This window comes from Poecile atricapillus, chromosome Z (genome assembly GCF_030490865.1).
Source record: "Poecile atricapillus isolate bPoeAtr1 chromosome Z, bPoeAtr1.hap1, whole genome shotgun sequence".
In the NCBI taxonomy this organism is placed as follows: Eukaryota; Metazoa; Chordata; class Aves; order Passeriformes; family Paridae; genus Poecile; species Poecile atricapillus.
The window spans coordinates 70,546,942-70,570,275 of record NC_081289.1 but is presented as its reverse complement, the minus strand read 5'-3'; the positions used below and the strand labels follow the sequence as shown (position 1 = coordinate 70,570,275).

Genomic DNA, 23,334 nt, shown 5'->3' with positions numbered 1-23,334 from the left:
GGGGTCGGGGTGGGTGAGAGACCCCCGTGAGGGGGCTTTGCGACAGCGGGGGGGTGGTGCGTTTTACGACGGCGGGCGGCGCTTTGCGGCAGCGCTTTCCGGCCTGAAGCCGCATCGCGGTGAGGGCGGCCGGGCAGCGGCTACCGGAGCGCCCGGGGCTGATGCAGAAAATCAACAGGAACGTGGTCCTGGCGCTCCTGTCGCTGACCAGCCTGGTTTTCCTGCTCTTCCAGTTGTGCTACTACAAGTTCTACCTGTCGCAGAAGGTGAGAGAAGGGAGCGCTGTGCCCGGCGCCCGGCTGCGTTTCCCTGTGGGCGTTCATCCCGCCCCCGGAATTACCCGGAGCGGCTCCGAGTGCCGACAGGGTGGGCGTGGGGCGGGCGGCGAGCCTCGGCAGGTGTCCGGTGGCAGGAGTATAGTCAGGTTTGAGTTTCCAGCCTGGTATCCAAGTCACTGTGTCAGCCAGGGCCACCCGATTTCTCCCGCAGGGAATGACGCTCCCGCCAGCTTCGAGCCGCCACGGCTTTTAACCCTTTAACAAGTAGCTCTTGTTACTCGGTGGCTTTTATTGACACCGAAGTCGAACGGAGGGGAGGCAGCATCTGCTTGGTGCAGGTTTTCCATCGCTGGTGTGGAGAAGAGAAATCCCAACTTTTTTTGCAGTCGTTTTAGGGCTTTGTGGCTCAGTGCTCCTAATGTGCTGGATGTCACACTTTAAATCCTTCTTTTATACCTGGAATGCTGTTTGTACCTCTTTTTATACCTGACCTGGAGTGTCCAGGGGAGTGATTTTCTGCAACAGCAAAAGAAGTGATTGTCACTGTAAATTAAATCCTCTGGTGGCTTTATAGTTTACGGTTGCAACTCTGATTCAACAAAGGAACTCCCTTTATTTTTACAGAAGAACTGTGTAGGTTCCAAAGTGCCCTGACTCGTTTTTTGGCTTTTCTTTCCTTATTAAGTGCAGGCAGTGTCAGTGACAGGTGCTGCTGCAACCTTCAACTTCTTTCTCACAGTTTCTGATTTTTAAACAACTACTGAAAAATTCTTTGTGCCTTTGAAAAGCCAAAAGCTGAGCCACAAGCTGCCTTGACTCTGTCACGTGAATATGCTTTCTTTAAAATTGAAGTGTCTAGGGTTACACCTGGAAAGATTGAGGCACAGTCCCGCTGTCTTTGCCCCTCTGGTATTTGACAGGGTTTGTCATCCTCCTATTTTGCGTTTGCTGGCACACTGGCTTGGAAACCTGAGGCCTCGCCGCTCAGTCCTTGCATGTCTGGAGGTCCCTGAGGTTTGCCTTGTCCTTCTAAATATACTTAAGCCACAGCAGTTGTTTATGATTTTACATTCAGAGCTGTAGCTGAGTGACCAGAGGCATAACCCCAGCTATAATCATAAAGTGGATAAATGCCCCTGAATGTCATGTTAAGAAAACAAGGATTCAACTGAAACTTTGGGGGTTTTCTCTTCTTTTCCCTCTATCATGGGTTAACTTCACCTTTAAAACCGAGTGAAAAAAAAAAGAGGAAGTTGAAGCTACTGGTGACTGATGGGAGTTTTTCTTCTTGACCAATTATCAGTCATTTCAAGAATTGACAGCAGATCTGACCATTAAAAAGTGAATTAAACTTGTAAACACTCCCTTAAGAAGTACACTCAGAGCTGTCTCGTTCTCTTTTTGTTTCCGGCTCTGGAGAGGTAACAAGCTCCGTCTTGGCTTTTCCCCCCCCCTCCCAGGCCCGGGACAAGGCCGCAGGGAGGGGGGGGAGGAGAGAAAAGCAGTTTAGCAGTTTTGTTTAGTTTTCAAAGTCTGTTGCTAGACTGAAACCGGACACTATGAACTTTTGTAGCTTTCTTCTTTTAACTCCTTTATTACCTAGATAAACAACAGATTACTCCTTTTTCTTAGAACAGACAGAGAAAGAGAGACAATTAACATGTAAGGCATCATAAACCTACCAGAAACAGTGAAGAAAAGAGTTAAGTTTAAATAAGAAAGAGAGAAAAAGAAGATGCTTGTTGCTGAAAAGTCTTTCTGTTGCAGCTATGGAGATGGACAGTAGTTTAAAGACTCCTTTAATTCATGGCTAGAGTATGGGAGGAATAGAGTATTCAAAGTGTGGACTTTAAAGAAAAGAAAAATGATTATGATCCTGTGAGTTGCTGGAACTTGCGAGTGAAGTGAAGATTTTAAAGCCTTAAAGGAGCCAGGGAGATGGCTGTTTTCCAGGAGGGCTCACAGAGACAACTGAAAAAGATTTCTGCTTTGAATCACTTATCCTTAAAAATAGCATCCCTAGATTCAATTTGACCCATTGCACACCTCAGAGTGGTGTGAGATGGGAGGAGTGGACTCTAGAAACTCCATGGATTAGCAGAAAGAGACTTCTGTTTCTCTGCGGGGACTGATGAAAAGACTCTAAAATTGAAACTGTTTTTGACCACCAAGATTGTAAAACTTTTTTTGTCTCTATGTTGTTATGTGTACAAAGAAATGATCAAGTAGTGAAAAGTAAAAGGGTTCTCTGAAAGTTTATTTTGGTATTTTTATTCTAGTAGTTTGTTAATAAACTGTCTTTATTCCTTTAAGTTTTAAGCCTGTTTTGCTCTTATTTTAATCCATATCTCTAGCAAAAAAATAAATAAGTTTTTATTACTAGCTTAAAACCACGACACCCTCCCCCTCCCCTTCTTTTTGTTTTGTCTTCTTGATAGAATGGAGCAGCTTTTTCCAAAGTCAGAGGAAGCCAGTCAGGCCAAGACAGCACTAGATGGGTATGTACAATGTCACTGGTTCATACAGCTCTTCCACAACTCACAGAACTCACTTAGAGCTGCAAATTCAGGGTCCAGTTCTGGTCACGCTTCACTGGCCGCTCTCTGCTTTGTGGGGTAAAGAGATACACTTTCTAACTTTACTCTGTAAAGAGAGTATCAAAATATCAATGTTAAGGAACATGGATAAACAGTTACAGCTTCACAACCTTTGCCACTGTAGCGCTTAGATGTGTTGTTAATGTTTCGGGAAGCAACACTTGTTCAGAAGTGTTGATCCAGGGTTTTGAGTCCTTCCAGGCAGAGTGTGGAACAGATTGTCAGGTTTGCCATGCAACTTCTTTGTCGGTCTAAAAAGGTCCTGAGTCACACAGTGCTCCTTTGCCCATTCCAGGTGTTTAACCTGCTGGTCAGTGTTCTGTTGCCTGCTTGTGCTGGGCTGTAAAGCTCTTCCCAAGCAGGAAAATGTCTCGTTTCAGCGTTCACCAGCTGCTGCATTCCAGCCCTCGTGGTCAGTGCTGGAGTGCCATTAGGTGCTTGAAATGGGATATTTGTTGTGTCTTGCTTCAGGCTTGCAAGATTGAATGCAACCAAAACTCTCATCCTGGGGAATCAGAAGGTCCCCTATGATGTTTGTAGCTAGGATTTGTTTGGAAACAGCTTTACAGAAGACTTTTTGTTAACTGATCTCCCAGCGGAAAAGCAGCACAGATGGTTAAGGAGAAGGATGTGTTGGGAGCAGGCTGCCTTTTGGTTTGGATGCAACATGATAATGTTGCTAATTAGCAGAATGGCCATTTAAAGGCCTGGTTTCTGCTGAGCAAGAGGGAAGGTGCTGCGGTCAAGAACTGCCCCTGGAAAAAATCCAATCCAACTGCTCTGTGGACTGCTTGCTTGTGCCAGGAATGCCTTGCTATTCTTGGAGGTGACACCCCTTGGAGCTGCCTACCAGGTGTGAGGTGTCACGGTCACAGGGGGCTTCCAGTCTGTGGGCAGAGCTCTCCTAAAGGTTGAACTTGATCTTCTGAGATCATCACTGATAAAGGATGCCCCATGATCTTGCCACCTACTGCACTTCAGGCTTTCCTTGGTGTCACTGCAGTGATGTGTCCAAAATACTAAATATGAACATGTTTCTCTTGAGTTAACATCAAGGCCATGTCTTTCTACCATTAATTGTTTTTTTTTTTAAAACTTATTTAAGTTTCAACTGAAAACATCTGTTTTCCTGGAGAAGTGATGGGGTGGGGAAGGAGAAATAGGTACTTTTGCACAGATTTTTTCCTGTTCTTCAGTCTGGTGTGCCAGTTTTAGTCACAGAAGTAATATGAGCACATCACTTACCTTTCAGCTCCGTGTAGCTGAAATCACTATGAGGGTGGCCTCGCTTCTGCCTGTACCACACAGGTAATGCTGCTGCCAAAACTCTGTTGTTGACCCACATCTTGTCTTTGTGTTTTCACACCTCTCTGAAACCAGAGCTTTAAAATCATTAAATGAAAATGTTATAGTTGAATATATTCAAGTAGCAGGGTGACTGTGGCTGCTGTAAATGGCTTCTGTGTGCCATGGATGTTTAAGTGTGCTTGATTAATGTTCTCCACTGAGCCAAGTTAATAAGCCCTTGCATCAGGCACAGAACCTTCTTGCTGCAGCTTTTAACTTATGCAGTGTTGAGTGCCCTGAGTAGCCCAGAATCCAAATTCTTTGTGGCACTTGCATCCTGCCTTCTCACTCAGTCTCACAACTGTTTGTGAAAGTGGAGTGTACACTCAGCGGATATATTGGGAGATAAGATTTCCTTCTTTCAGTGGGTTGGGGTTTCTTTCTGTCAAAGAGTTTTAATGCAAAGATGGTATTTCTGTCCTCTGTCAAACAGCACGTGGTTAGGAAGTTCCTAGGATTAATATCCAGTCACAATATTCCAGTGTATTTGATCGATCCTTTGATTCTGGGACTGGTTAATAAAGACATTGAGCAGATCAGAAGCTCTCCTGATGGCCCCAGCCCAGAATGCAAATACTTCTGTGCTCCAAGAGACTTCACTACCTTTGCACTGCTGGACAAAACATGGAAACATGAAGTAAGTGCATGTTTTCAGCTGTTCTTTGGTGTTGTCACTTAATGCTTTCATGTTTGTAACTGAATTCATGTGATGGTAATATTGTAGGCAGAGGTAACTTTGTTTTGAAGTCAAAGTCTCCCATTTACTAGCCTGGATACATTAGGAGTAATTAATAGCTAAAACTTTTTAAAACCTGCCTGCAATAATAAAAGAAACACTGGTAGTCAGAGTCTATGCCCAAAGGAAAGAAAGAAGGTCTGTTAGAAAGGAAGGAAGAGAACCCTGAGGTTGTAATGTAGGTGCAGCTGTTATAAATCTGGAGTTTCAGGACTTATCAAGAAGGAAATCCAGGTATTGATGTGACAAGTCTGGAAAAATTATCATAGTCTGCTGGTTTACATTTCTTTTAGCACATCCTTGTACTTCGTACTGTTTCACTTCATGTGTTGATATCTCTGCTTCTCTGTGGTGTTAGGACATTTTTAATGTCTGTGTTAAAAATACAGGTATAGCATGTGATGAAGGACAAAAAAATCCAAGATTATTAAATCAATTAAGTGTAATCTGGAAATATTTGTTAGATTAATTTTTACAGACTAAAGATACCAGTGGCAAACAGCTTTTTTTCTATTTTGCTTTTGTTTGGTTTTTTTTAATTATAAAAAGCAGGAGACACTGAAATGGTCAGTGACTATTTCACTGAAGAATTTGAGTGAAGAAGGGTGTCACTCTGGGCCTGATCACACAGTTGTTTTACCCAGAGGTGTGAAGGCATTAAAAAAAACTAAGGCTAAAGCTGTGTGGCACACTGAGATAAATCCATTTCCCTATTGCTTTGTGTCTCAGTTTCTGTATCATCCGGAGGAGAAGCTGATACGCTTATAAAAACATTTCAAGGGGGGAAATTGAAAGGCTCTTCAGATGCTGATTGGTTTGGTTAAAAAAAAAAAAAAAAATTAAAAAATTTAGAATTTAAAGCCAGGATTGAATTCCCTTTATTTATGGATATATGAAAGCCTGCTACCTTGAGTGCAGTCCCCAGTGTTTGGTGAGATTTTTATTTGCCCCAGAAAAGAAGATTTTTCATGTTATTTAAGGACTTAAGAACACTGAATTTGGCAGAACAGTTTTAGAGAATAGTTTGAGAATGCAGCATAGAGTACTATGGCAAAGAGCAAACCTAATCCAGGTATGTTTTATTTGTTTGTTGTTTTATTTTGTAGTATGAAGGACAAAATTTCAGACAAGGAAAGGAGGTGTTGGAATAGCTTGTGGCTGCTGGTCTTAAAGCTCTTAGAGATTTTTGATTCATTTGTGCTTTAACTTGACTAAAAAAATGAAAATGGGGAATGGTGTGAGTTAATAATAAGCATTTGGCTTTCAGTTTTGGTTTCTCTAGCCTGCTCTGCCTCCTGTCTTCCTCATTTTCAGGTGGGTCTTTTTAGAACTGCTGAGAAGATGGGATTCCAGTGGCTAAAGATTATAAATAAGGATCCCCGCTTGGATGGGATGGATGACCTGTCTGGGATGGAAATTCCCTTGCACTACATATTCAAACTGGCATCCCATGCCATTCACCTGGTGGTCTTCTACGAGAGGAGTGGCAATTTTCTCTGGCATGGGCCCCTGAGATTGAAGCAACACATGGACAGAAAGTTTGTGCCTTTCCGGAAACTCCACTTTGGTCGCTACCCTGGGGCGTATGAAAAGTGAGTTCACAACAGGGGAAGGACAAAGACATCATGGCACACCTGAAATTGTTTCCTCTCTGTGTAAAACTACTCTCTTTCCAGTAGTCAGGTTCTAAAATTCAGCTCAAGTATGATTCAGACCCCAAAGTGCAGGCTTTGAGAGTGTCGTTTCTGAGAAAATGAGAAAAATATTGAGACATTTCACACATCAAAATAAATCTGTTGAACTTTTTCCTCTAATTTGACCCCATTCTTTTGTCTGTTTAAAACATGGAATCTGCATGAGTTATGTCCCTGAATGTTTGAAGTAAACTGTGTAAGCTGTTAAATAATCTCACTTTAATCATTATGATGGCTGAATAGTTTTGAATTTTTAAAAGAAAATAGCCTCAAAGTACAGAGTAAAATTCGATTCTTAAGTGCATTTTGAATTTAGACAACCAAATAGCCTGAATTTTAAAATGAACTGAATAACTTCTCTGAACAAATTCAAGTCATGAGTCAGTAAAGGAATCAGTGATCTGACAAACTGACTTGGGGTTTGGAAGTGTAAGAATTATTTTTAAACAGAGTTTTGAAATGGGGAATTTGGTGAAGCTCTTGTTGCTTTTTTCATTTGTAATTTGTTTTGGCTGTATTTGGACAGAGAGATCACTGCCAGTACTGTGCATTAAGATTATAACCTGAGTTAAAAGAAAAAATACCATGTGGTTTGTAGAGGAATTAAATAGGGTAATATATTATCTTTCTTTCCATGCAGGCCAGAACTTCTGCTTGTTTCCATTGATGACTTAAAAGTTCAAATTCCAAAAAATCCATCCAGTTTTCTAGAAGAGATGTCCCACTCTAGATTTCTTGAATGTAGGTACAGAGAAGCTCGGGCTTTCTTTCAGGTTAGTGGTAACCAGGTGGTGTCTCTGAGATGAAATGTGTCTTTTCACTGATTAACCCAAACCTAAGAACAGTCCACTGGTTTTTTTGTACCGAAATGGGACTGTTCACATGCACAAAGCTAAATACTGCCCTTGATTCTCATTCCACAGAGCTTACTAAGTGGTAATGAAATCAAAACTTTACCTGAAGATCATGGCCTTTTTGGTTTTTTACTTGTGAGCACATTTTTTTCCAAGAGGGAGACAACATACCTGGTTCTTACACACCCTTAGTGTTAAATGGATCTCATGTAAATAAAACTAAGATCTTGTGTATCTTCATGGCTGAAAACTTTCCTTATGGCAGTCCTCAAAGTTTTGAGAAGTGTTTAATTTTACATTTTTGAGCCATGCCCTGCAGTTCCATGTTCCTCTTCTGGCGTATTTGAAATGGTCACATTCCAAAGTGACTGATTTAATTGCTTTTCTGACTGTGTGAGCTAATGTTTTCAGCACTATTCAGAACATTATTTTTAGAATTTTGCTACTTGATTTAGCAGATGGAAAAGTCTGTGCTGTAGTGTTGGGGGGAATTTTGTCCTAACTTGGAAAGGACATGAATCATAAAGTGATCAAGAGTTCACAGTTAAGTCCACAGAGCCAGAGTCAGGCCACTGAATCTGAGCCATCTCTGAGTTCATGGGAGGAGAAAAAGGACACTGGAGGCTCCAGTCTTCAGTCATTTAGGTGTTGGGGAAAGAGAGGACCACTCCTGTTCACTCTAGTAGGCTGTAAATCCATATATGGATAGCAGGAGGGTCACAAGGGTGTCCATGTGTTGTCCCTTCACGTATGGAAAAATATAATCCACTTCAGCCTGCAGGCAGGAATCACCACATGCAGAGAAAATGTGCCCTTAAATGTTTATTGAACTTTGCTGGAGCTTTAGCACTGGGACAAGCAGCTAGCACCAGTTTTGAAAAGTTCATTTTGGCTGCTTGTTGCCCAAAAGCTCTTGAAGAAATCCATCTCAAAGCTGAGTGGTTGTTCCATTGTTAGAATTGGTAACGTTTGCCCAGCCTTCCTTGTCGATTTTGGCTTTGCATGGACAGCAGACCTTGCCACAGTTCTGTCTGGAAGATTTTTGTGTTCACAGTGTTTCTCCTCCTTGGCAGTTTTCCTCAAAACTCAACACCCAATTCTGACACTTGGTGGCGCCAAATAAATTAATCATGGAGTTCTGGAGGTTGGAAAAGCCTTGATGTGCTGGCAGGGATTGATTCTGTCCCCGTGTTCCCTCTGGATTCTGGGAATGGACTTCAGCATGTGCAGGACAAGGGCTCACCGATGTTGCTGCCAAGTGCTGACAATCAGTGTCTAATACATATTTTCTTATTCTAGTCTACTCTGATTTTTCATTCTGATGGTTAGGAAAAAAAAGGAAGGTTGATGATTCAGAGTTTTAATTTCAACTTGTCATTCCAGTGCATGGTGTGAAAATGGACTGTGTATGTAAAAACAGATATTAGCCCAGGTATTGGTTAAGTAAATTTTTCCCCAGGACACAGAACAAATGAAGGGACAAGTTTGCTCTCTGACATTAACTTGCATACTCTTGCCTTCCAGCTGTATCCTGATGATGCCTCTCTTGATGCAGTGGAATTCAGGAAAAAGGCAAAATCCTTGCTTCATCTGGCTGCTCTGACACTGAATAACTTGGGAGTGAAATTCTGGCTGAGCAGTGGAACATGCCTCGGTAAAAATTTGTGTTGTGTTGCATTTTTAAACTCTAGTAGGCTGTAAATCCATGTAGGCTGTAAACCTGGAACTTTAAACACTTCATCCTCCATTGCTTGTGATGTCAGCAGAGGCCAAACGTAGTGGGTTGGAAGGTAATAACTGTGTTGCAATAGGCCTTTTTGCTCCTGAAAAAATGTTTTTTTTTTAAAAAAAATGAGCTGCAAAGATGCTGGACAAATTTCCAGTGAAGCATTTAGTGTTAGCAGTTACCTGTGTTTTGTTCATCCCTGCTAGGAAGTGGTCAACAGTTTCCTAATTTGTGTGAATTCACTGAAGTGCCAGTTGGAAAATGCAGTGGTGAGCACATTCTTCTGCTGCCCAAGTGCACTCTAACACTGTTTTTCTTCCCATGGAATTAGATGTTTGTCACTGACTTCTGAAATACAATTTACATGAATTTATTTTTTTTCAAAACAAACTTTTAATAAAATGACTGCCCATTAGAGTAAGTAGTGCAAGTTTTCAGTTCTGCTGAAAGTAGAAGTGTCTTATCACTGGTGAGGATTCTTTTGTTACTGAAACACTTTGTGAAAACTTGTGTGTGCACATTTGCCATGTATTTATTTAATCCTAGGGAATATAATTTTCTGAATGAACAGTTACTAAAAGATGCCTTAATGAAACAGACAAAAGGATGTCCCACTTTGTGTGTTTCTGTTTTGCAGTGGTGATTGAAAGATGATTAACATCTTGGATGCAGCATAAAACAATGGTTGCAAATCAGAAGCACAGCTGTGGCCCTGTAGCTGTTATTTGCTGATTAGATTTGAGCCCACATAAAGAATTTTAATTTCTTTTTTTTTATATAAATGCATTTAAATTAGGAAACTGAAGATATTTTATCTTCATTTTCTCTCACATTCTTGACTTTCTGAAGAGAGAGAGATGGCTGTAAGTGCAGTAATACTTGTTTCCTTTGATGTGGTTTATCCCATACTAAAAAAGACAGAAGTCTTGTTTATGCCTTCAGTCAAAAGACTTATGCCTGGTGATCTTAGGACAGTTCATTTTTGTGTTGTTTTAGTTCTGTTGAATTCATGTTCCTGAATTAACTAGTTTGGGATTTTTCTGTTTTGCTTTTTCCCCTCTCAGGCTGGTATAGGCAATGCAATGTCATTCCTTACAGCAAAGATGTGGATTTGGGAATCTTTATAAGGGACTACAAAGCAGATATCATTCCAGCCTTTCAGAAAGCAGGGTTGCCACTGAAGCACAAATTTGGCAAGGTACGTAGAAAATGAACATTTTTCTTCATGTGTTTATCTGTAGATTTGTAACTTTGACTTCAGTTGCAGAAGTGTTGAATAAAGTTTTAAAACAATGCAGAGTTACTATGTTTTCTTTTCAGAAAGTCATCCTGTGTATCTGATGAAAATTAATTTGTTTTCTGCTGACATAAGTTGCTTTGTATTTTTATGTGTATATACAGTGTGTATTTTTGTCTTCCAGGTGGAAGACAGCTTGGAACTCTCTTTTCAGGGAGAAGATGATGTGAAGCTTGATATTTTTTTCTTCTATGAAGAGGATGACCACATGTGGAATGGAGGAACTCAGGCCAAATCGGGCAAGAAATTTAAGTAAGAACTGGATTTGTACCACTAGTCGGAAAAAAATTGAACAAGCCAGTGTTTACTGATGGCATTTTGTGTGCTGCTGCCTGGCAAAATCTGTGCTCTTTGTGGAAATGTGGATGTCAGAGGGCAATCAGTGGAGATTCTGCACTCTGAGACCAGTGAAGCAGAGAGAGAACAGTCCTGTGCCTTACTAGAGAGTAAATGTCAGATCTCTTGTGAAATCAAAGACAGGGCTGGCATATCATGTATCAAGCAGATCTTATCTGACTGTGACAGGCTCCTGGTTATATAAACATCCAAGGTGAAACAAAGACTCTAAAACAGTATTTATTGCACAATCTAATTTTGTAGTAGAAGATTAATCCTTAGGCATCTGTCTTAATGAGGAAATCTCATGGCAAAAAGTCTCAACTCTCCTTGCACAGAAAAGCTCACAATTTGGGATTTTGAAGTAGCAATTTAGAATACTGGGTTAACTGTAGTCAACACTGACAATTCCTGCAGGCCTTACTGTTCATGTTCTGAAAATGGAATTTTGAATAGGATCCCGTGTTTCTTGTTTCACACCTTTCAGCATTAAATCAGCAAACAAGCTGCCCAATCAACTCAGCAAACTGAATATAGGTTTTGATACTTAGATTTATTTATTTCTATCACATACCTTCACTCAGAAGGAGATAGCTGCAGACTAGTTGAAAACCTTGTAGACTTCTACAGGATTTTGTTGTCTTTCATATTTTGCCTGAAATATATTTGTTTGTATGTAGCTAATAGGAATTTAGTGAGAACTGTCATCCAGTTGGAGATAATGTCCAAATCCTTGTCTTAGTTATCTTCATTCTGAAGTGATAAATAAAGACTGGGAAAGATATTTTGATAACCAGCTTCAACAGGCATATTTAGAAATAGACCAAACAATGAGCTCTTGGAATTTGCCCACAGAAAATGTGCTGTGTAGCAAAGTATTTTTTTTAGAATATGGCAGCAGTTGCAGTTTTCATGTATGGTGCATTCTGAAAAGCAAACTGACCAATGAATTACTTTCCTTCTCTGTGCTCCTGTTGCATCTAAATTGCAGTAGCTGTTTCCATGCCAATGGAGGTGACACTGCTCCTTCAAAATTCTGTCAAACCTTGGATACTTGAGAGATGTTTTTCCCCTGTTTTTTTGATAATGGCTGGTCTAAGGCATGAGAATAGGGGGTAATGTGACCCTGTGCTGCACTCCAGCTTCTCTATCCTTGGATGTTACAGCTCTTTTGGAACTCCATCTTCCACAAAAGCCTTTCCTGTTCTTGTAACCTCATACTTATTTTTGGTGGTAGCTTATTAAAAGTTCCAAATGTAGCTTTTTAGTTCAGTAATAACTTTGCTTAGGCATAGCATCATAAGGAAGCCAAGCCTCTAATTCCAAGCTGGTGTTTCTTGGTTTAAAACACACAGAAAAGGAGCAGGAAAAGTGCTTGTTTACCACCATAAAGGCCCTGAGCCATGACATGTTCAGAATGCTTAGCCAAGTAATTCCAGACATATGTTATTCCAGATACATCCTCAAAAAGAGAAAAAAAAAAGATCCAGCATTTGTTACTGTGAGATGTGGGAGCACTTAGCATCCTTAATGTGAATACATGCAACACCAGAATGATCCTCAATTTTGCTTACTCTCCAGCCCTGTCAGAGTTTTTGAAGAAGGCAGAAGTGAGGAGGTCAGTCAGAAGAGAAAGGATTGTTTGCTCATGCTGAATCCTAATCCACTCTAACAATTTTAAAGGAATTATAGTGTCAGAAGAGATGTTGATTGCTACTAGGTCATCACAGAGGAGGGTAGAAGTTATCTTCTAAGACTAAAACTGAAAGGTAGAAGGTGTTTTTTTCAGAAAGCTCATATTTGCACAGGCATATTTTCTTTCCATACATCTAAATTAGAGGGTGGAGAACTAAAGCATTTCTCAATGACCCCCTGAAATATTTCTCATAGTAATTTTTAGCCTCTGTTTCCTTCCAGAGCTGGTTTCTAAGCCTCAAAGTCTGGCTGTGTGGTTTGCATTCCCATGTGCACAAACACTTCCTCGGCATTCCTGACACAAGCATCTTTTGCAAATTTAATATTGGACAGTTGCATTCTCCAGCAATGAGTATCTACAAAAACTGAGTCTGGGAATCAAATCCACACTGTTTGCTTTAATCCTTAAACTGAGTTAATTCTGTAGGTTTTTAACAAAGAGGACTTTGTGTAAGAGTTTAGTTGAATCAGCAGTCTCTGGATATATATCCAAAAAAATGCTTGATCACTTTGTTCTTTCCCTTCACTTAAGGCATGAAGCAAAATTGTTTCATTTTCTCATATTGTTTGCTGAGAGCTTAGAAATAAAATTAACTTCATACTTGAAAGCAGATGGAGAGGGCAGTTCTAGTTCATCATACAAATGTACAAACCTTTTTTGAAAGGATGAATTGCTTATGGTTTCATTTTAACCTGTGAAAAGGAATTTTATGAACACTTTTTAAAAAAAAAAAATTGTGTGCAAGTCTGCAGAACTTCAGAAGTGGGAGTGATCCTCTGCAGGAATAGTGGGTAGACTTTGGTATTGTTTAACACCTCGACTCTGACACTATAGGATGTGATTCTGGTCAAGCTGTGAAATTCACCTGTGAACTGCCACTGCTGTAAGCATGTATCACCCTCACCTTTCTAAAAAGGGTAACTATTATGTCCCATTTTTAACAGGCAAAGCAGAGGCAGGGACTCACCTATAGGTGGCAGAATGATGTGAGTGCAAGCAACAAAAGAATTAGGGATGCTCCTTCCTAAGCACATGAAGCAAATGTTCACCAGTTACTGCTGATAACACCCTTGTCCATTGTGTAAGAATAAAAACAGTATAAATGCAACATGGCCACTTGCTGCAGCTGCTTGCTTTCTCTTTGAGCTTGCTTAGGGGCACATTCTAGCCTTCTACCAGTGACCATGCCCTTTTGTTCTGGCACAGGTATCTCTTTCCCAAGTTTACTCTGTGCTGGACTGAATTTGTGGAACTCAAGGTCCACGTGCCCTGTGAAACTCTGCAGTACGTGGAGGCCAACTACGGCCCGGAGTGGAAGGTGCCTGTGAAGACGTGGGACTGGAAGAGCTCACCCTTCAATGTACAGGACAATGGAGTCTGGCCTATTGATGAGTGGGACAATGTCATCCAAATCCACTGACCCCTGGTGTGTGACAGAGCCTGTCCCCAGAACTGTCAGTTTGTGATTTCCCAGTGCCCAAAGGCACTGACATCCATTCCCTTTGTAACACCCCATGTGTTTCCTAAGGAGACGTTTCCCTCCCTTTGCTTAACAGGTATTTTCTTCACCTTCATTGTGCTTTTTCCAAGTGGTTAAAGGAGAAGATGAAAAGCAGCTGGAGGGAAGGGAAGCTGAAAGAAAAGCTGCACAAAGGGAGTAGAGAGGACTGCAGTGGACTTATGGGCAGTTGACTCTTTAAATGTAAACAGTGGCCAGGTGGCTTCAACATTCTTGGGATCATCAAAACTTTCACTGTTCAATTCTCAAGCTTGAGAGAAGGTTAGGATAGGAAAATCTCAGAGAAGTTCCTCATTTTTCAAAGGAGGTTGAGTGACTGTTTAAATTCAAGGCAGCAGAGTTATGAGTACCTCAAATATGCTTGATTTGAGAGTGGTACATCCCTACTATGAGCAATGGGTTGGTCTTGGGAGTGGAGTGTTTCTGTGGCACAGAGCCCATGTGACCACCTGCTTTACATCTAGGAGGTAGCTGGTGATGGTGTAACGCTAAGTGAATGGAAGGAGAAACTATTCACATTGGACATTTTTCAATTTTTTCTTCTTTAAGAATGTGAAGGTGCATGCTTCTGGGATAGCTTCACCATGAAAAGAAATAAAATTCCGGTTTTAGTGTCCCAGTCCTTGTGTTCTCCCTGTGAAAGGTTTGACTGGTTTTTAGGAGATTGCAGCTATCCCTGCTTTCCTGCAAGTAGATAGAAATGGGGGTTATTCATAGTTTTCTGTTTCACAGAACAGAGGCTTCTCTCTGAGGGGAAGGAGAAATGTGTACAAATACCAACTGCTCCAACAGATTTGCAGCAGCAATCCTGCCAGTGCTTTCAGTTTCAGTTTCTCCTGCCACTGAAACACCGGAGTAAATGATTCAGCTTGCAACAACTTGTCAGGCTGGCTCTTGAATTGGATGGTAATTTGCTTGCTCTGCCTTGTTAAGAAGAGAGAGATGTAAAATCTTGCTAACACTGTTCACTTGCTAAAGTAACCATGACATCATAAGGGATAATTTCTCAGGTAGAATTTTTTTTTTTTGTACTTTTTCCTTAAAATGGAAAAAAAATAAGTGAATGTCCTTGTGGTTTTCATGTTCATTACTCTGTTATCTTGGTGTAATGACATGCAGTAAGCCTGTGAGTTTTACAGATGTGATAAACGTTTAAGAGAGAAAGAAAAGATGCTCTCGGAAAATTAGAATCTGTCAAATTTTTGACTTGGTAGATGAAAAGACTAATGAAAAAAAATGCATGTCCATGAAAGGGAGGATGTCTTGAGTAGTTGATTATACCTGTAAGGTATTCTTCAGGTTAAAATGTTTTCTCTTCAGAAGATACAAGTGTGTATTTAACACTGATTAAAAGGAGAGTCTAATTTGCAACTTGAGATGCTGTTTCATCCTTTGTTTTGTCATCTTGGGCAGCATGTAACACCACTGCAGTTAGCATGACATTATGCACAGAGGAAAATCCTGAAATGTTTATTGCACTGCTTATTGACCACCTGTCTTTGAGCACCTATTTTTAATAAAGGTACAACAAATATACTCAGAAAAAGCAGATGCTCACATGTAGGAGAAAGGATCCTTCAGCTGCACAAACAGATTGCACAGTGCACATTTCCTGTCACTCTCTGTGCAGTGCCCTGGCCACAGATTTCCTGCTTGGACACAGACTGGGTGCCCAGGAGTGGTGTGACTGTCATGGACCTGCTGCTCTTTGGGGGTACATCATGAGCCTGAAGCTTTCACATTCCCACAGAAACAGCTGGATTGAGGCGTGCTTCCTCTTAGGTTCCCCTGAATTGCCTCATCTGAAATGGGTTCTTAATGCTTTGTTGCCTTCTTAGCTTACTAACTGCCTTCATTTTGGAAGTGCTCTGGAGAGGAGGGTAATTCCTAAATCCTCCTAATGGTCTTAAGCAACCACATGCAAAGTCCCTTGGCTTCCCTGTGGCAAACAAGGTTTTTCATGTTATTTATGTGCAGCTGTTAAAGACAGAAAAGTGTTCAAAGCTCCAGAATAATGGCAAGGAAAGACTGAAGAAATAGCATTGCCTGAAGAGAAGGGACCATAAAAGGCCATTTTTGAAAGCCATAGAAGATGGTTACAAGAAAAGGAAGGGATGTCTGTGCTCCCTTTCTGTGGGTAGTAAGAAATAGAAGTGAATGTGAGGAATGCAAATTGATCCACCTGCATAGAAACTGGAGTATTTAACATGTGGAAATGTGTAAAACCTGTGACTTTGGGTGTCTCTGAGAGCACATCAGGCAAATGCCAACCAAGGATGGCTGTAGTTAAGGACTGGCTACAGTTAATCCTATCTTCCCACTGGAGGGAGTTTCTATTTCCCGTAATTCTGTAGTATTCCACAACTTTCTGCTTTTACAAAGTGGAAATTGGAATCATTGTTTGTATATGAGCTTAAGGAAGGATCTATTTCTGAAATCAGACACTGGAGCTCACGCTAGGAGAGATGGTGAATTGCCACTGGAAATGAGAGAAAACTGCAGTGTCTTGAGCACTTGAAAAAAAAAGGTGATTGTTTGCAACAAAAGGGTAAATGCATCTCTTCCAAAAAAGGTATGTCTGAGCCAAACTGAGGCTGCAGAACAATCATGGGATGGACAATCCTTGACTGACCAAGGCAGGGGGGTCTGAGGGAGATGCTGACGGTTTTCACCTGTCCAGGAGCAATATTCTGACAGAAGGGCCTGTGTCCGTTCCACCATGCTGCTCTTTTAACTTCTGACATAGAAGATAGGCAAAACTGTGCTGATGCAGGCAGGAGAGGATCCTGGAAGTACAGGTGAGTCTTTCTCTGCTGCCCAGATGAAAAAGCAGTAGCTGGTCTTGTTGTGCCCTTGCTGTTGAAGCAGAGCCTGGGAGATGCTGTTGCTGGTGTTAAACATCTTGCATCCTTTGCTGCTTTAGAATTCTCTAGAAGTCTGAAGTCTGTCAGCTCAAGAGAAAACCAGTCTCTGCTTTGCACTGCCCACTGTAGTTGTGTGTTTTGCACAGATGAATGTGTAACACAGACACCTTCCTTCCAAGGACTGGCTTGTCACAGTACGGTGGCTCCCAGGGCTGTGGTTCTGTTCTTTGTTACTCCCCAGCAGAATTCTCTGAATTCACACTCAGTTCAGGGAGCTCAGGGGCAACTGCCTCATTCCTCAGGCTTGTTTTCTTTCCATGTGTTTCTATCATGCTATGAATTGCAGAACAGAACAAGGGAACTTGAGAAACGATGTGCAAGGACATCAAAGTCTGCCTGGTACTTGTGTTCACTGATCTACATCAGCTGTTTTGGCAAAGTGGCACCAGAAGACAATTTACACCAGCTGATAATCTTGCTTAATAGCACTATGTTTCCTCAGTTCAGCCATTTCTGTTCCTTCCACTTCAAAACCAGGATAAGCCAAGTGGCTCTCTTTGACATAAAGCAAATAATTACAGCGCCTTTCACCCATCGACTTCCTGTGAGAAAAGTCAAAACTCTTGAGTAAAGCAGCTTCCACAAGGAGCTACTGTTGAACTGTGTGGCCTCTGTTCTTGAGCTGACACTAGCCCTTCTCTATCACTGTCACTGTCCAGAGCAGTGTCTCAGGAGCCGGTTGGGGCAGCAGGAGCATTTTCTGTTGAAAATTCTGTGTGTTTGCTCTTTGGGCTGCTGTAATCATCTCACATTGTCAGCATTCAGGCTCAGTTGCCTGTTGGTAACAACCTTTTCCAGCTGCACTGGAAGAGGGATTTCTGAACAAACATGGGAAGGGAGAGAAGATTAAATAGGGAACAGCCAGTAAAGACAGGAGCCAGACCAGGCTGTTGGGTTTTGCGTTTTCTCTTTTTGTGGTTTGCTTTAATTAATAATTTTTTTTTTTAGGAAGCCAAGATACATTTGTGTCAGGTGGAAACATGTCCCTCCGTCCCACCAGACATCTGTTGTCTTATTGCCTGGGAAAAATGTTTTATATTGTCATGGTTTCAGCTGAGACAGAATTAGTGTTCTTCTCAGTAGCTGGTGTGTTGCTGTGATTTTGGATTCAGTATCAGAACAAATGTTGTATAAATGATGTTGTATAAATGATGTTGTATAAATGTACTCTAAATCAAGGACATTTCTCATGCTGTACCAGTGGGCAGGTGCATAAGAAGCCGTTGGAGCTGAACAAGCCAAGGGTTTCAGAGAATATCATGCTCTGGTATAAAGTGGGGGGAGTCGGCTGGGAGGTCTGATCACTGCTGGGGACTGGGATGGGCATCAGTCTCTGGGTGATGAGCAAACTGTGCAGTCCAGAACTTTCTCTTGGGGTTTGCTCTCTCTCATTATTATTGTTATTATTGTTGTTGTTATCGGCATTGTTAGTATTTTACTTTGTTTTCAGTTATTGAACTGCTCTTAACTCATGAGTTTTGTGGGTTTTCCCTGATTCTGCTCTCCATCCCTCTGTGGGGGTAAGAAGTGAGCAGATTATACCCCTGTACCCCCCGCTTAAGCGATGCTGTGGGTTCTCCTGCATTATTTGGAAGAAAATGAGGTGTTTTTTTCCTTGGAGTGTGTATTCTCAGCCCCGAGCTCCTCTGCAGCAATGCAATGTAGCCTCCACTTCTCCAAAATGAGGTGTGCTGCTCTGTGCTTGGAAAGAAAAGTGTGTTTCTGTGACTCAGTCCCTGCAGAGACAGTGAGAAGGATGTTAGTATGGCTTTTGGCTTGACTTGGAGGTGTTCTTGGATGGTGTCCTTTTGCTCTGTGATCCTCATGAATACATGTAAGAGAATAAACTAGGTTGGGAAAGACCTCTGGGGTCATCAAGTCCAACCTGTGACTGATCACCTCTCTGTCAGCCAGACCAGAGCACTGAGTGCCACATCCAGCCCCTGGACATCCCTCCAGGGACAGTGACTCCACCACCTCCCTGGGCAGCCCCTTCCAAAGTCTGATCACCCTTTCTGTAAAGAATTTCTTCCTAATGTCCAAATAAACCTCCCCTGGCCCAGCCTAAGGCTGTTCCCTCTCCTCCTGTCCCTGTTCCTGGGAGCAGAGCCTGAACCCCCCTGGCTGTCCCCTCCTGGCAGGGACTTGTGCAGAGCCACAAGGGCCCCCTGAGCCTCCTTTTCTCCAGGCTCAGCCCCTTTCCCAGCTCCCTCAGCCCCTCCTGGGGCTCCAGCCCCTTCCCAGCTCCATTCCCTTCTCTGGGCACTCTGCAGCCCCTCAATTCCCTGTGCTGAGGGGCCCAGAGCTGGACACGGCACTCGAGGTGTGGCCTCAGCAGTGGCAGCACAGGGACGGGCACTGCCCTGCTCCTGCTGCCGCCCCACGGCTGCCACAGCCCAGGGGCCATCGGCCTCTTGGCCACCTGGCCACCCCTGGGCTCGTGTCCAGCCGCTGTCACCAGCACCCCCAGGGCCTTTCCCAGCTTGCCAGCCCCTCTGCCCCAGCCTGGAGCTGCAGGGGGTTGCTGTGAGCCAAGGGCAGGACCCAGCACCTGCCCTGGCTGTGCCTCACCCCAATGGCCTCATCCCATGGATCCAGCCTGTCCAGACCCCTCTGCAGAGCCCTCCTGCCCTCCAGCAGAGCCACACTCCCACCCAGCCTGGTGACATATACAAATTTTTTAATTTGTATGTCTCCAACATACCTGGAAACTCAGGAACACCTCCAGTGGAGGAGTTTGGGACCCATCTCCATCGAACACCCTCCATGTGCTGCCTGTAAGCCACCTGTGATGACTTTACTGCACTGCTGATGCCTTTAGCCCCTGGCTGTTTGCTGCAGCCACTTCTCTGTGTTAATGATGCTTCTGTAATTCATTTGGTATTTAATTAGTAAAAGTGCCTTTTTCTTGTTCTTGCTTGCTGAGATAAAGCTGTTGCTGAGGTCAATGTGCTGAGACCATTGTCAACCTCTTCCTTGCTGGTCTTATCCAGCCACTTCGCTGCAAGCAGCTAATGAAGTCAGACAATTAATCTGCTGCCCCTCAGCCCTCCAGGGACCTGCCTTTCCCTGCAGCACAGCAGAGGTGTTCTAACCTCTGAGGAAAGGTCCACAGTATCTCCTGCGAACAAGACAAGGAAAGACCCAGAAAATATTGCTACCTGTTCTTTGACCACCAAATCCTCCAGTATCACCCAATATGATTTCTGAAACGCTCTGGTTGTTATCCAGTCCTCATGAATGTCTCATCTTTCAGGCTGGCATGAGGCTGGTTGAAGCCTGGAGGTGGGTACTTTGTATTTTGGCTGGAATGGTGACCAAACTGCTCCATCTCTCATCTCACTTTTTGAAACTCCCTTTTGAGGCAAGGGAGTTTCAGGGAAAGGTCCAATGAAGTGATACGAGGCTTTGCCACCAGAGCCACACGAGCCCCAATTTCACCTGCAAATGGGCCTGAAAAGGAGGAACCTGTTTGAAATGGGGATAATGCAGCTTCTATGATGGTCACCAGTGCTCATGCTGAGGGCTGGAGTCCTTAAAAGGTGTGAGAGAGAGTCATCCCTATCTGTGGCACTAATTGTTGTGTTGCTCCACAGCACTAACAAGGACTAAGGTAGAAATGCAAAGCCCTACCAGGGTGCTTTCTGTCCTGCTAAGGTCCTTCTGCCAAAAAACCCTAATAAAAGTGTGTGCAGCAATGGCATCTGGAAACAACAGATGATACAGATTAAGTGACTTTGTAACTGTGTGGCTGTCAAACCATGGACGGCCTTGTGTTAGTTAATTGTTTTTGTGTGGCTGTCTTTCTCTGTTGCTCTTCATCCAAAGGGGAATGGAAAAGGATTTTCTGAATCTGAATTAGTGTGATAACCTGAATAATGCTCCAGGTCTAGGCAGAAATGGATATCCACCTCCTGGAAAGGCAGCACTGTCCAAATAGAATGGTCTTGGTGTGTTCCCTGCAAACACTGCAGGTGCTGGGGAAAAAAGGGGGGAAAAGGGTGAGCACCAAAGGGTGCTCTAATAGTTTTCTGTGGTTCATCAAGACTGTTTTATAGCAAAATGCCTGACTATAGCCTGTTTGAAGAATGAGGGGGGAAGAGGAAAACTGACTGGGGCTTGGTAGTCCATAATTTCATATGTTAGGGGCCGTGTTTTTGTTATGTGAGGAAGTGGAAAAACATGAAATTGAGGGAAATGTGTATAAACTACTTTTCCTGATCTGATCCTCTGTTGGCGAAAAGAGGGAAGGCCGCTGAAGCCAGGCCAGCTGCTCTGGTTTGCACTGAAAAGGACAAATCCAAACCACCCACCAGGTGGGCATTTCTGCCCTGTGGATCAGGACCGCAGCTCTAACACTAACCAGTCACAGCTGGGAGGTTTCAGGCTATTCTTCCTTGTCCTCCCCAGCCCTCCCCCACTTCTCCCTGGTCCTTGTTTCATCCCAGAGACCCGGGATACAAGCAGGGACCTTAATTTATAGGGGGAAAAAAATGTCAGTGCTGACAGGCAGAGCAGTGGAAGTGGAAATGAGTTGTGCTGATAAGCCCTTCTGACTGTATTTTATTTTACGGAGGTTCTTAACAAACAATCTCTATGAAATGCAAACCTGGCTTATCAAGCTAATGCAGATTGTCTGAAATCCTTATCTCCATGGGCCAGTTAGCTGGAGTGATTCCCTTTTCACAAGGAATAGAGAATGAAGAGCTGCACACAAGCCTCCCCCTTCCCCCTTCCAATCACTGCCTTTTACTGGCAGTGAACCGAAGGGCTCTGATTTCCAAACTCATAAATAACGCAGGGCCCCAGAGCTGAGCTGTCCTGCACTCCCAAACAGTTGTTCAGCTGCACAGGGAGCCAGAGTCAGCCAGCAGGGGCCCGGGGACAGGGCTGGGCAAGGGAGAAAGGGAAGAGCCCCAGGTTTGCTGCACCTTTTAGAGAGCAGTCAAGGTTTAAGCTGACAGCTAATGCTGGAGCATCCCAACCTCCCTACAAGACACATCCCTCCCTCTCACCACTGTGAGCAGACCTTGACACTTGAACATGTCTCCTTGGCATGATTTTTGCTCCATGACTTTACCTTCTGTCTGCTGGGGAGGAGTTGCTGCTGTTTGTATGTTGAAGATTTATCGTGAGAAATGTTCCCGCTGCTCAGGAGAGTTTTTTTTTTTCTCTTCATTCTGTTTGTGCTGTCTGTGTATTTTCTGTGCCTCATGAGGGTCAAGTTTGTGTGCCTGGGGAATGGATGGCAGTTAAATAACTCTGCTGCTTTTTCTGGGGACAGAAGCATGTAAAAAGGGTACTAGCAGCTGTGAGGAAATGTTTTTCTTCTGGCTGCTAAGCCTCTGGGGAATATATATAAAAGTTCCTCTCTGGAAACATGATGGAGTAAACAGATGCTGCTGTTGTCTCTGCTGTGTGTGATCTGTGGAAATGTTCTCCTATCCTGGGACACCATGAGATGCCAGATGATCTGTGCCAGGTCCTAGCCCTTCAATTCCTGTACTGAAGTAACAAACCCAAGTGAAGGAGGGCCTGACTTTTACCCACCAGCACATGCAAGTTCCTTTCACATCTATTTTGCATTTTGCTATTTTGAATGCTTTTCTGATCAGGAGACAAGGGTCTAGATTCAACAATCATGAGGTGTAAGGAGGTCTCACAGAGATACAGCTGTATAGAAAAATAGGGCTCTGCAGGAAGCAAGTTTCACACACCACAGGGCACAGAGAAATTCTAGTGGTGTTGCTGTTGGTTCCTTGTTCCTCTTGACATCTGGGGAGATGCCAGCATGAAGGATTAGTTTAGCAGCAGAGATTATTTTTCCCAAAGCATGAGAGCTTGTATACCCCAGGATGCAAGAGTTATCCCTTTCTGTAGATACTTCTTGCCCCCTAAACCCAGGAATACTAATTACACCAACACATGGAAATATCTTGGCGACACCTCTGCCATGGAGAGGAGCACGGAGACACCACTGCCATGGACACCTTGGACACTTTTTTGGACATCCCACAGGTCCAGCCTGGCAGGTCAGCCAGCAGCTGGCAGGGGTCATTGTTTCCAGGCAGCACTGAGGCCTGAAGAGTGAAAGGACATTTCTCTGTGTCACAGCTCCCTGGGAAAAAAAAAAAAAACAACAACCCATTCAGTGGTGATGACTGTGAACACAAAATGTGTCCCCTGGTGGGTGGTTCTCAGCCTTGGTTCTTGTGTTTTTTACCCCAAGTCAGAAGCATTTCCTCTGATTGTTGAGGAAAATTTGGATGAGCAAACAGGCAGGATTACTTCACTCTCTGCAACCTCTCTGTTTTACTAGGGCACTGTGTT

At 43.0% G+C, this 23,334-nt stretch overlaps 1 protein-coding gene across 3 annotated transcripts; it reads left to right on the top strand.

The window, feature by feature from the left end:
• The first annotated feature begins 76 nt into the window (after positions 1 to 76).
• FKTN (fukutin) lies at positions 77 to 15,456 on the top strand. 3 transcript variants are annotated; one of them, XM_058827169.1, is made up of 10 exons: positions 83 to 266; positions 2,717 to 2,776; positions 4,656 to 4,859; positions 6,273 to 6,550; positions 7,293 to 7,425; positions 9,031 to 9,160; positions 10,297 to 10,430; positions 10,654 to 10,781; positions 13,768 to 13,987; positions 14,118 to 15,456. In XM_058827169.1, the coding sequence occupies exons 1-9, from the start codon at positions 162 to 164 to the stop codon at positions 13,979 to 13,981; spliced, it is 1,386 nt and encodes a 461-aa protein (XP_058683152.1). In that variant the 5' UTR covers positions 83 to 161; the 3' UTR covers positions 13,982 to 13,987; positions 14,118 to 15,456. The 3 variants fall into 3 exon arrangements, with proteins under 3 accessions (XP_058683151.1, XP_058683152.1, XP_058683153.1); XM_058827170.1 differs by adding an exon at positions 4,128 to 4,183 and having other exon boundaries at positions 224 to 266; positions 13,768 to 15,456; XM_058827168.1 differs by having other exon boundaries at positions 77 to 266; positions 13,768 to 15,456.
• Positions 15,457 to 23,334: the final 7,878 nt, after the last annotated feature.